General features: G+C 37.4%; 2 protein-coding genes across 2 annotated transcripts; both read right to left on the bottom strand.

Annotated features, from left to right (window-relative positions):
* Positions 1-655: 655 nt before the first annotated feature.
* On the bottom strand, positions 656-8,454 carry LOC115449557 (xylose isomerase). Its single transcript, XM_030177412.2, has 9 exons — positions 8,324-8,454; positions 7,063-7,209; positions 6,083-6,362; positions 5,072-5,302; positions 3,949-4,164; positions 3,309-3,402; positions 2,182-2,346; positions 1,241-1,326; positions 656-994 (listed from the first exon to the last, which is right to left on the bottom strand). The coding sequence occupies exons 1-9, from the start codon at positions 8,397-8,399 to the stop codon at positions 901-903; spliced, it is 1,389 nt and encodes a 462-aa protein (XP_030033272.2). The 5' UTR covers positions 8,400-8,454; the 3' UTR covers positions 656-900.
* Positions 8,455-9,069: 615 nt separating this feature from the next.
* Positions 9,070-13,330, bottom strand: LOC115449561 (threonylcarbamoyladenosine tRNA methylthiotransferase). Its single transcript, XM_030177416.2, has 8 exons — positions 13,094-13,330; positions 12,641-12,815; positions 12,179-12,336; positions 11,559-11,825; positions 11,174-11,339; positions 10,495-10,602; positions 10,023-10,188; positions 9,070-9,501 (listed from the first exon to the last, which is right to left on the bottom strand). Exons 1-8 carry the CDS (start codon positions 13,266-13,268, stop codon positions 9,094-9,096), a joined length of 1,623 nt encoding a protein of 540 aa, XP_030033276.2. The 5' UTR covers positions 13,269-13,330; the 3' UTR covers positions 9,070-9,093.
* Positions 13,331-13,925: the final 595 nt, after the last annotated feature.

Here is a 13,925-nt window from a genome sequence, read left to right on the forward strand (position 1 = left end):
TTTAATGCTGGCAACACACGCATAAACGTCAGAAAGTCGTTTTAAGGGCATTTATTTGTTTGGAAATTGACATTTGTATTATAAATTAACCAGAATTCAATACACTTTTATTGTAATGAAAATTCGTTGACAGATTAAATATTTTTTATGCTGGATGCAATTTACCCGTTTCAATGAATTTACATTATTAAATATTTCATTGATGGCAACACTGCGCTTGGAAGAATGTATGTAGCAATGATAAATAAACTTATTTTGTACTTACTGTGTTATTTGAAAAGAGTACTAATGTCATGAACATTACGACTTAAATTCTTGAATATGAATGGGCTCTGTACTTAAAGATCTGATCCAACAAATATACTGGTCACCCCAAACTAAAGCCACAAAAAAAATTGTAAACCTAGAGAAATAAACAGCGTTTCGTGGTATATGTAAAATGAGACATTGAGCGATTAGTAACTCGTTCTAAAACTAACATAACGACTTAGTTTATTTCTCTATGGTTTAAGCGTCAGTGTTGCCAATTTGCCCCATTGCACAATCGATGTATAAATTGTATACGTGTATTAAATTTATAGTTTTTAAGTCGCTGTGTACAAAAATATCTGAAAATTGCAAATCGAAATATAAAAAGAATGACTATGATTTTTTATTTTATTTATAAATACACTTTCAGACATCAAATATTTGGAATGATTTTGTAAAACCTCTAGATTTTATGTTCAGCGTTCCGATAACTTAAGACACTCGTAATATTGTGGAACAGACCTTAGTTTACAATACTGAGATCTATTAAGATACAGTCTATTGGTCCTTGCATGTTGGCATAAAGATAATAGACGGAACAATTCACAATAGAAGATATTGTTCATATTGCCGTACTAGTGCGGTGATGCGTCATATATGGTCGCAGGTGTCGAGGTACCGCTGGAACACCAGGTCCAGCTGCTCGGCCTTTGATGACGTCACTTCCCCATGGTGCTGGTTCTTTCTGCAAACATGATTATCTTAACTTTCTATCGACAAAAAAAAATAAAAAGGAATAGCTGTCTTGTATGTCTTGGACATAATACATAAATAAAAATAACTAATATGTTTTTGATACATAAATAAAAATAACTAATATTTTTTTTGAAAATTTAAAATGGTCCTTCAAGCCGGATTTGTGTATCCATATTTTTTTATTTATGTATATTGAAAAGTTTGTAAATTAGGCGATTTCTTTTTATATACTCACTTATAATATTCTTCGCATTCCTCCATAGATATATCGCTACTTACAAGTCGGGAACCAAACCCGCTGTAATACGTAGCGTATCTTTGCTGAAAAAAAAACACATGTTAATGACTTTAAATCCTTGAACTTGCTCGAAAATATTATTCTCTATAAGTAACTAGCTTTTGCTCGCGGCTTCGCCCGCGTGAATGTGTTTTCCAGGATAAAATTCCACCTTTTGATAAAAGTCTTGCTACATATTTTCCCGGTACTTATAGGTTCAAACTAATTTTATCCCCAATCTATAATTTCAGTTCAATCAGTCGAAAATCTAAGAACATTTATACAAACTTTCATCCCCTATTTTATCCCCTTAAGGGGTAGAATTTATCAAAATCCTTTCTTAGGGGATGCCTACGTCATAGTAGCTTTATGCATGTAAAGTCTTAGCCCGATCCGTCCAATGGTTTGGGCTGTTCCTTGATATATCACTGTCAGTCACCTTTGAGTTATATATTATATTAACTGAAGTTAGCTAAAATTGAGTTTCTCGAAGCCGACCACTATTTATGTACTATGCATTTTGAGACTATGCAATTTTGTCGCGTTCGCGATTCACTTTCACTTTTGTTGAGTTTCAGAACGCGATATTAGATCCTCCAACGCGCACGCGAATTTGAACTTTATGCAGCGGTAATAAATTACAAATTGACTCTCCATTTTATTTAGAAAACGTTTGTATGGGAAATAGAAAAATGCTGTTTTGAGGATTTTCCCGGCAATTATTCGAATTTTTCTCACCTTTTAAACCTTCCCTAGACCTCCACGAATAATTCAAGACCAAGATAAGATAAATCCGTTCAGCCGTTCTCGAGTTTTAGCGAGACTAACGAACAGCAATTCATTTTTATATATATAGATTATTCTAATAGAAGCTATTCTTACACGAAAGAGCAGTTTACCTGAATATGTTTAGCGAATATTTGTTCAGCGATGAGGGTGCAGGCGAACCGCAGTCCCTTCGCGACCGCGTCGATGTACTTCATGTGGAGAGTGGCGAGGTCGCGCAGGTCTCCGTCGCGGCGCGGCGTGAGTCTCAGACCCACGCCGCCGGGGGGCGCTGTACCCTGGGAGGGTGATAGAATTTTCAACATACCGATGGTTGTAAAGAAAATTTAAATTAGGTTCAAAACACGCAGAAATAACACTGACTTTAAATATGAGTATAACGTAATATCGCAGAAAACGTCGCTCAAGTCAATTAGTATCTATGTTAATGTGTCTTAACTATGAGATTTTTGTAATGGCCATTATAAAAAAAAAATTACGACTTGTCAAACAGAATTTTCAGTGAAGTCTAGTAGGTAAGTAGATAACTGTAATATCGACCAATTATACCGTCTATATTACTCGATAAAAAATATATATCTAATCCGGATTAAATAATACCTCAATATATTTTATACATACAATAGTAACCAAAGTATTTCGTCCATGATAATCAGTTTTAATTATTATATATATCTTGAAGCTCACTCAACTCTTTAATCAAACCTTCCCCCGTAATTATCAGTTAAATAATAATAATAATTTTATTTATTTACCATAAAATTTACAATGACAGAATATGAAACAATAATAAAATATTTTATAAAGGTTATGTCTTCATTTTACGGCGTTTATTGCACTAGGCTTTAAGCCTAAGCGATGTGACCAGTTAAAAATAACTGGAAGTCAAAATATCAATTTGAATTGTTATAGCCTCGAGGCTTCTTCAATCAAACCTGTCCCTCACGGGGCGAGTAGGCAACGTATCAAATAGACCCTGCTCGCCTCTGTACTCCCAATGTAGAACCACCACACAGTATTGCATTTCATAGGAAAATACTATTTGCACTTATAATCAAAATAAACATATCGAACAAACCGATGGGGGTGGGGGATGGACGGATATAAAAGCGGAAATTCTCTACTCCCGGCCACCTTTATATAGAATAACTTGAATGCAATACTGTGTATTAAACGATTATCGATACTAAATGTAAACCCTTCCCTCGAATCTTTTGGGAAAAAAAAACCTGTCACTCACCTGATCGACGATGCACTTCATCATGAGCGTCAGCCTCTTGCTGTCATACTGGTCTACATCATTAGTCATGAACACGCCGCCCAACATGTTGTATCTGAAATATTTATTTAGGTATTAGATCACAGATATTAAATACCCATCCACAACTTATATTGTAGATTCACAGCATTATTCTGTATAAGGTATTTGGAAAACAATACGAAATCTTTACACAAATTTTAATGCGTGCCCGGTAGGACCACTGCTCTAACGTCGTCAATTCGATTCCCGAATCGGGAAAAGTGATATCGAGTTTTTCTGCTCAGTATCAGCACAGAGTCTTACATTTGCGTCCGATATGCCGATAGCCTCACCCTCTATCACAAAATGGGACGGAACGCACTTGGCGAAAAGTAGATCCCTGGTTGCTTCTCTGCCTGCCCATTTGGGGATAATAGCGTGATGTGTGATTGGTGTATGGACGTAAACTTGGCTCATCATACGCCATGAAGTTATTATACGGGGCACAATTTCAAGCAATTGCAGAAAGGATATCGATTCGTTTCTACAACCGAGACCTATTGACTTCAACCTCCTGAGGGTTTCAATCCCGGACAAATCTAAAAACCCACACAATATCAACAACTAACGTAACACTCACACATTCGCCATAAACATATGATGTCCAGGCGGCGTGCACACTTTGTAATAACGATCCAGGTTGTAATTCTTGAGGAAGTAGAGGCAGCTGGTGACGTCCCACATATACATATGAACCATCTCGTGGTCGCGCAGGAGCGACCGCATGCTGTGGCTGTAGTGGTTGTAGCCTCTACCATGGTTGCAGTTGTAATACGGCATTACGAGCAGTTGGCATCTGGAAGATTGGCTAGATCAGATCTTGGCACATTTAGTTTTGATAGTTGCAATTTTATGATTGTAACAAAATAACTTAAACCTCGTTTCGTACTCCTGTATATTACAGTAAATTTTCTTAATATCATAATCAAACCATGTTGCGCAGAAGTCAGTGGAGATATCTGCTTTACCAACCATTTAACATTTACCTACTCTAGTATTGGAAAGCCTTAGTCACGAAGGTCACATTCTAATACATAATTCATAAAAATAAAATCGTGTTGGAGCCGAAAAGTATTCGTGACCTAGAAAACGTTTACAGCTCAAGTGCATTCAGTCTACTTCACTTCCTTACATAAACAATTTATATAAATAACATATCTAAGAATTACGAACATACGGCATAAGAATTGGAAGGTATGTGAAGTCTGCTAACTCGCACTAGGCCAGCGTGGTTAACTAAGGCCTTTCTTAGTAGTAGAGATTCGTGCCCAGCAGTGGACAGCACCTATATAGGGGCATTTTGTCATGGCGTTACTAAATGATACCAACTCGTCTTGACCTCTGCTAATATTGTGCCAAATATCATCCCCGAATAACAAGATAAACTTTCGCCAAATTTGTTATTATTTTCTGATTTTTATCATTTTCTAGGTTAGTACAAATATGGTGTGTGTGTGTGTGTTTGGCGGAAAGTATGATGTTGCCGCTTCAACGAATTCTCTTCATGTAGTCGTAGTGGCCTTACGTAATGTAAAATAAAATTACTTGTTATTAATATTTATTTTGTTTCAAACTTACACTTAACTTTGAAAATAATTTATGGTAAAGTGTTGTTTTCAAAAAAACAGATAGGTTATTTAAGTAACACAATGTGAAAATGACCTTGTATAATGCAGAAATCGTACTATTTTAATAAAACATACCTATAATTGAGTCTATCTTTGTACTCGGCGGTGATTTTCATCAACTTAGCGAATAGTTTTATTTCTCTGTTCACGTCTGTGTGGTATATGGAATCGTATCCTTCTCTGTAGGGCCAGAGGAGGAAGCACTCGGCGTTGAGTCGGTGGGATATCTCAAGGCAGCGCTTGATTTGCGACGCTGCTTGGACGAATGTCGCTGCGTCATGACTTGTGAAGGAGCCACAGGCGTACCTTCGAAATATACGGAGATGTAAAAATTTACTCGATCAGCTGTAAGTCAAAACCCTCCATCTTGCCTCTTAATTTGGTTTAAACTAGGAACCGGTGATGTTTTTGACACCTATTTAAGCAATTCTTAACCACATCTTAACGCTAAAACAAGTTTATAAGTAAGGCTATGTGACCAGTACAACGGCTTACAATTTGGGTACTTACCTAAAATCATATTACTTAACTTACTAGAATGCATTGTTTCTGAACATGTCTTACAGTAAAACCGGTACGATAATTGCAGCTATGCTATTGTATTATGTATGGACGGCTAGATAGTTGGAGACCTAAATAATCCCCTTAGCTAACGCCAACAATTCTTCTGACTATGTTTCTTTTTCTTTTTTATTGCTTTAAATGACGAGTCGAGCTTGCCGTTCGCCTGATGGTAAGCGATACGACCGCCCATAAACAGTAGAAACACCAACAAAGACCTTGAATTGCAAAGTATTGTTCATTGGCTACAATGTCCTACAAACCGGAATACAACATTGACTTCACACTGGTGCTTCGCGGCAGAAATAGACATTGCGGTGGTACCTACCCAGACACTCTCACATATGAGAGATCTATCACCAGTACTCAGTTTCTTCTTAGGTTTGAGAAGTGATTTCCAATTCATCTACCTAAGTGCCAAACTTCTATTCATCTTTAAGTTCCTGATCATCTATCATTAAACGACTAACCTGCTCACCTATCTTCTGCCAACAAAAAATAAATGAAAACCAAAAAAATCCTCACCTAGGATGTGAGTGGAGATCAGGTGCCATCCACAGTAACTTCACATGACTCCTTTGCGCCATATCCTGTATGTACTCCACGATATCGTCCCAATGTGTTTTGTTCTCATCCCAACTCTCCGTATAAGGAACCAGGTCGGAATCAAAAGCTGTCCAGTATTTAACACCAAGTTTGGTGCAGAAGTCGAAGAGAGCTTTGATACAGCGCTTGCAGTTGTCCAGGGTGTTGGTGCCGTCGTCCCAAGGGCGAGTGTATGTGGGTCTGCCGTGGAGGTCTGACCCTGAGGTTGGGAAATTTTATATATAGTATTGACTCAGAACCGTCGTCATCGTCGTCGTCGCCTCAAGAGTCCAGACGTTATTTTTAAAATCAATACAAAACTAAAGAAACAAGGCGTTTAAAACCCATTTAGCGAATATAATTTGGTATCGCATAACTGCCGCTATTTCCTAAATCACTTAAAAACTAAAATAGAAGTCAACTTAAGATAAAATTAAATAAGTAGGTAACATTAAACACAAAGGCGGCCTTATGGCTGCCATAAATGCTACGGTCCACCGGAAAGGTCCACCGGTGCAGGTATGCCTGTGCCGGTAGACCGAAATGTGTGTGGGTATAAATCTGTGCAGATTTTTGAGCCTGTGCAGGCGACCGGCGCAGGATCGAAAATCAATTCTTTCAATTGATACCTGTGCAGGCATACCTGCACAGATGACCTCTCCGGTAGACCGTAGCGTGTATGGCTTACACAAGGGAGAGGCAAACCGCGTATTCGCCAGGGGCCTCGCAAGGTGCCTTAAAGTACCTGGTTTACTATGTTACTGACGAAACTGTTCAAATCGGGAACTTTTTTTGCTTTGCCCGGAGCTCCGTATATAATAATTTTTTTTTTTGCTTTCCCCTAGCGCATCCCGTTGTTTACAGCCGCCACTGATTAAACAACAGCAAAACTTCATCATTATACCTACAGAGCTACTTACCATTACTTCTAAACTCTGTGAGTGACACGCTGAACTTAAGCCATTCCTCCATCGGCCTGGAGTGTATCCTCTCCGTAGAGTTGTAGTATCGATAGCTGGTCGTTTCGGATGGAGACGCCATGTTGTTATACTCTATCTTATCTATACCTGAAAGCGGATAATCAGGTATTGTAGTATCACCATGGCGGCGAGGGATAAGGACCCGAAGAAAATAATTCCAAAATCCTGCAGGTTTCCTTTCAATAATCTTCATTTATAATAGTACTTCTTCATCTCAGTCGTACACTCTTGCCATTTGTGGTTATGGATAATCTGGAGTTGGTTGTGGTTTTTGCGAGACTTCTCCATCTCTCTAGTAAGGAGTACTTAGGATTCTATTAATTTAAAATTAGGTGTTCTTTTCTGCTCTTGAATATCTCCACAATTCTTACAATAACAATTTTTTTCACGGTAATACACTGTTGGATTCCCACTTACCATGTGTAGGGAGGGCATGCCGGCTAAAACCCCTTTCTAATCTCGAACTGCATTTGAGCGGGACTCTCGTACTGCCAAATTTAAATGCCAAAATCATCTGCTTCCACCAATTACAATTAATATTTGCCGCATTTTGTTTTATGTGTAATTTATTCCCGTCACTTCTAAGCTTATAAACTCTTTGCCTACGCATTTTTCTAAATATTTTAATACGATGTAATAGGTATCTTCGTCCTACGTGCTTTATGTGATAATTGTACAGGCATCTACTGACAATGACCACTGGTAAAGAGGATTACCTATGCTAAAGCGCCAGTAAGCCTGTTACATAGAACGTTTAATCCGATTATTTATTTTATATACAACCGATTGCGGACACTAGCGTGTCGCTCGCGTGGTGGTAAACAGTAACACCTCATATATATTTAATTTAAATCTCTATAAAATGCAATAGCAATATACGCATAGCACTGTGAAGTGTGCAAGTAACTAAGTATAGGTATAGTTAGATATTCAGGCTCATAGCAACCGATTTTAAAAACCAGAACTAAATAATTGCACATCTTTCCTTGGTGCATCCGTTTAAACTACGGAAGCTGATATGAATAAGAAACTAAATTGAAACATTATCAACTATATAATTTCTACCGCTGAACATAAGCTTGCCCCAAAGATTTCCAAGCCTAGCATTTAATTACAAAACGAAATAAAATTAATAAAAATTTACCAATTTTTTTATAAATGATACAAATTCGTAGTGTTTTCGTTGAAATTCCCAAAATACCTTGAAAATAATCCGTGGTGTCCGCGCGGCCCTCCCGCTTGGCGCGCTTGGTCCCGGGCTGGCTGTACGCCGCCATGGCTCCCGCGAGTCCACACGCCACACACGCCCGAGCCGCCCGCACGACCGTCCGGCGCCGGCCCGCGCGCGCCTTATATAACATCGCGCCAAAAGAACCACCAGACCGTGAGAGTCTTTGTTTAAAACTGGACGGCTACCGGTTTTTATTACACGTTTCATGTGTCGCTGTTAATTATATTCAATTACGTTTAGGCTTTGAGCACGAAATGGGTGGGTAGGCGTAACGAGTAGAGAAAGTAGGGAACCTGGTGTTACTTTAAATACATAAAATAAAATATTGAGATTATAGGGGCATGGTTTTGTCTTTAGGGTCTCAAGAAACAAAATAAAAAAAATTATGCGCTTATACGTGATACGTTATTTATAATAATATTTTGAACTATTACTACATACGTAAACATGCTGTTTTTAAATTATCAATTTAATTTCATACACGTCAATAGAAGTTCTCAATATACATCGATCTACCCAGTATGTAATTTCTTATAATACGTGGTTAAAAATTTAGAATATTTAAAATTTAAATTAAAGTCTGTTTCGAGACTAAACTGCGTAAAGGCAAACATATGAATAATATCGTTATAAATAAAAATATGCATAATCATACATTAGTAAATGTACTGCAATGCTAACGATCCCTTATGATTAAAAATAAATAAAACCACAAATAACTTAAAAACTATTTATTAACATTATAAAAATATCCATATCAACCTAACTAATGCTGCAATGACCAACACTATCAGCGGTAAAGGCACAAACTTCTTGCTTTCCACCTCTGTATAGACACCGGACACTTCTCCCTTCTTTAATGGCGCCGTGAGACCCGCCATCTTAGGTTTGTCTATAACCTCGCCCATCATAGAGAATTTCGTTGCACTTGTAATCTTAACTGTCAACATTTTGCCCATAAACCTTTCTTCTTTGGGCACCAAAACTTGCTCGTAAAACTCGTTATGAGCCACAAAATAATTTTTATCGTGAGATATGTCCGTGACTAGTACCTCTTGTATCTCGCCAACTTTGTGTCCGTACGGCTCGTACGACCTGAAGAAATCTGATAACATCTTAGTACGCTTCTTCACTTCTTGACCTGGCACCTAGAATGTAAAAAAAAACTATGATGAACTTCATTCAGCTAAATAGCAGTTTCTGGCGGACACGTGCACAAACCGAAATAAATTATGTATAGGTCATTTCAATAACCTTTTATGCGGGGATATTGCGGAGTGTCACAGGCTAAGGAAACTGATCCAAGCACTTTCCCCACTACGCTACACTACGTCGTAGTGTGCGAGTGCCTTACGTACCTTTGTTGCTCATGAACTGTTCAGCGAAAGTAGTAAAACGCATCTTCGTAAATGAAATGATCTATACATCTTTAATTTCAGACATAAAAGATTAGGTCAAGACAAAAAAGTATGACAGTCAAAGGTCATAATGAATAATATTATATAATTTTTCTGAAATGCATGTTCAAACTGGGAGTAGACCAGTCATTCTCCAGAATCAAATGAACGTTGCGTTGTGTTAGTCAAACCAAGGACAGTTCGCTTTTGGACACAACTATTGCATCTTTTGATAACAGCGCCATCTATTAACTATAATTTCAATTACTCACGCGCTGCATCTTCGCAGCAGGAGTACCAGGCCTCGGGAAGAACTGGTTGATGAACAGCGAGGGGAACTTGTATTTCCTGCAGAGCCTCATGGTGTCCTCGAAGTCAGCCTCAGTCTCAGTGGGAAAGCCGCAGATTATGTCCGTAGCTATCGTCATGCCGGGCACCCTGGGAATATGGTACAAACATTTAATCCAGGATAAATATAAATGGTGTAAGCTAACCTCTCTAGAAAAAGAAAATAGATGATAGTGCTGGTGATTCCATACACTATAAGTACAGAAAATTGCAGATTCAATAATCTAATTCAAGTGTGGATACATGAACATGTATAAAACATTACATATTTCCTGGTTAACTAAGATGCAAAATATGCAACCTTAAGTACAAATAAATATAACTTTTAATATAACTTGTTTAATAACAAACTTCTATAAAAATAAGTAATATCTCTAATAAATAATGAGCACTTACTTCTCCCTCAAATAATTGACGACGCGTTCAAAGTCTGCACATGTGTATTCTCTCTTCATATCTGACAACACTTGGTCACTACCAGCCTGGACTGGCACGTGGAGGAATCTAAAGTGGGTAGAATAGCACAATTCAGTGTTAAAACTGATATAGCGCCCTCTAGTATAGTTCTGATAAATAAAATTGTCAGGAACCACTAGATATCACTATAAAACATCCTGTCTCCTGCTAAAAATACTATAATCTATCTTAGCTTTATGATATAAGAAAAAACAAAAACAAGCAAAAGTTGCAAAAAAAAAATAACTGCAGTAAAAACTATTGAAATGTTACATCATAGTTGGTTATACTCCTTGGCTACCTTGCAATGATTGTTATTCTACTCCAATGTAGCAGCTATATTTACTTATTATTTTTATATGTAATCGTGAATTAGTAATATTTTTTATTTTGAGCATGCCTCTTGTCTGATTGTAAGCAGTATGACTGGCCATAAACAGTACAACACCATACAGAACTTTGGATTACAAAGTACTCTGACAGTTCTCTACATTCGTCGCCTAAGACATAAAATGTCATGTCTTATATTGTCCAGTAATTACCCTGGCTAATATGTCCTTCAAACCAGAACTCATTAATGCATACACACTGCTGCTTGATTATTAACTCTAAAGCTTACTTGTAGACCCTGGGATGGTGCATGATCTCGGCGACGTCAGGCAAATGCTCCAGGATGTAAGGTGGGTTGGTCATGCCCAATCGGAGTCGACAGCCTTCAGGGATCACTTCCACGAGTTTCCATAGTAACTCTGGTAACGATGTGCCTATATCGCGCCCATATGTGCCTAAAAAATATGTCCTTAATCATGATCAAAATCATTATTTTGGAAAGTGTGATGGTTAGGTTGCTGAAAACAAAGGGCGGACAATTCTTTTCACTCTATAATTAGTAGAACAATTTAATTTTTCTCTCAACAATTGCATAACACAAGGCAGAACTGCAGATGATTATTATTGTGTGGAATGAACCGATGTCTTAACAACACATATTAATAGCAACTTACCTGTATCCTCACTAGTCAGCCAGATCTCAACAACACCCTCAGTGAACGACTGGCGAGCCCTCTCCACAATCTCCTCTGGTGGGTAACTGCCAAGCTCTCCGCGAGCATGCTTCGTTTTACAATAGGTGCATTGGTTGAGGCATCCGGTGTTGATCGGTATGATCTCTATCAGAGGGTTCTTGCGGACCTTTGGGAGGAGAAGGGACGCGCCGCCCGCCTTGCGACCTTCGCCTGTCTTTCTTTGACCAAAGAGACGGACTGTGTGGCCTAATAAAGTACAGTATTACATTTAATTTTAAGGAACAGATATTGCTTAACATATGCTGAGTTTTTTCTTCTATTTGCCTTTCATTCTTATCATGGATGACGATGAAGTAACCTTTTTATGCATTTTACGAAAATTATTTGGCTTTAGTTTTAACTTTTTACTACCAACAATGTGCCTTTTTTATAATTCTTTGGTAAATGCTATTCATGTTAGAAACATCTTTATAAAACATTATCCAACCAGAGGATTGAACCAAGGATGCCCAAAGCCATATCCAAAATACTTGCCAATACAGCAAGGAAACAATAATGTATATGGTGAACAAACAGAGATAATTGTCGACATAAGTTACCTTTTAATGTCTCTTCTACAACCTCAACGATCCTGTCAATCTGCTGCACTCCGACTACGCTCAGCCCCTGGATATAGTTGGCGCGTGGAGCCCCCTGTGGCACGCAGCCTGCTACCACCACATGGATGCCGCGGCTCTGCCCTAGTTCTATTTCATTTCTGTAACAGAAATGTGTGATGCAATCTAGGGTTGTTAATTATTCATAAAATTTTGTTTTTATGAATAATCATTAATACTAAAACTGTTCATAAATAAATAAATTCTTTAAATAAATGTGTGCATAAATATCTTTTGTAACCTAGATTTACACTAACAAATAATTACATTTCTTTGTTTTTAATATTGAGATACCTTTGAGGACTATTTTGTGCCACATTACTGTTGAAATGACACCTAATTATCACCAAAATGGTATTATAACAAATTAACACAACAATGAACTATAATTTATTAAAACCTCACTTAAAATGGTCCTCAGCTGGATTCTTCACAGTGCAAGAGTTGAGTAGCCACAGCTGTGCAGCCCACTTGTCTTCCGTGAGGCGGTATCCGTTAGCCGCCAGCAGGCCCGCCATGTACTCCGAGTCGGAGCTGTTGTGGGCACATCCCCATGTCTTGACGTAGATTGTTTGAGTACCTAAAATATATTTATGCAAAGTGCAGTGTCTTCTCCATTTTTATAAGTGAAGTAAATAAAAAAATGTATAGCGTAAGATCGTTGTGAGATATTAAAGTTTCGAGAACAATGTGTACACTTTTAAAACAAAGATGTTACCAACCAAAATACCTATTTAGATCGTAAAATAACTATTAACATTGCAAAAACACATAAAACTCCTTATAAAAGGAATAAACAATAGGATTTTAACTGCAAAATTACATTTAAAAAGGAAACTATAATAATTTATAGGTTACCTGGTACGACACTCTGTAATATAACCTTTTCTGCGGCTTCCGATTCTGATTTCTCTTTTTTCCGTGATCTAACAGTTACATTCTTGCGGTTTGCATACCGTTCTTTCGGTGTGATGTCTTGCGACGATATCAAATCCTCAATATCGCCAATAATTTCTTCACAAACACCTGGCATTTTGAGAATTTTGTGTTTTGGTCAATAAACGTCAGATTGACATTTATTTGACATCTTGACTTTTTTGGTACACAGAAATAGGCAGAAAAATACGTATCATATGTTTCTCATTTCTCTTTTCATAGATAGAACACTGGTCTCTAAGGTTAACCACCGGCGTAACCGCTAACCAATGAAGATCGAAATGTAGTTTTGTAGTCGGTAGAATATACTATGTCAATGTTTATAGGAAAATAATAATATGATTTTAATCCATACAAGCTATACAATCATATAATTATAACCAAAGTATGGACACAATCAGACCCGTGCCATGATTTTAGCAAGCATACTCATTGTAGAATCCGAAAAGGCTTTAAAACTCACTTTTGACAATACTATTGAAGTGAATTACATATCGCCAGTATTACTTAACTGTTTAAAATTTGAATGGACTAAGCTGACGAATGATGACAATTTTCCATCGGGCGCTATTTTCTCTATCAAGTGGCTATACGTATTTATGTACAACGTCAATTCTAATATGATATTTAATTGAATGCTAATTTAGGACAATTAACTTTGTATTTTAGATAGACTTTCCTACGAATTTGACTATATAATTAAATAAAACCGCTGTGCATTATAAATAAGTGAGGTGATATGCAAACCGTTATA

Source organism: Manduca sexta, chromosome 15 (assembly GCF_014839805.1).
Source record: "Manduca sexta isolate Smith_Timp_Sample1 chromosome 15, JHU_Msex_v1.0, whole genome shotgun sequence".
In the NCBI taxonomy this organism is placed as follows: domain Eukaryota; kingdom Metazoa; phylum Arthropoda; class Insecta; order Lepidoptera; family Sphingidae; genus Manduca; species Manduca sexta.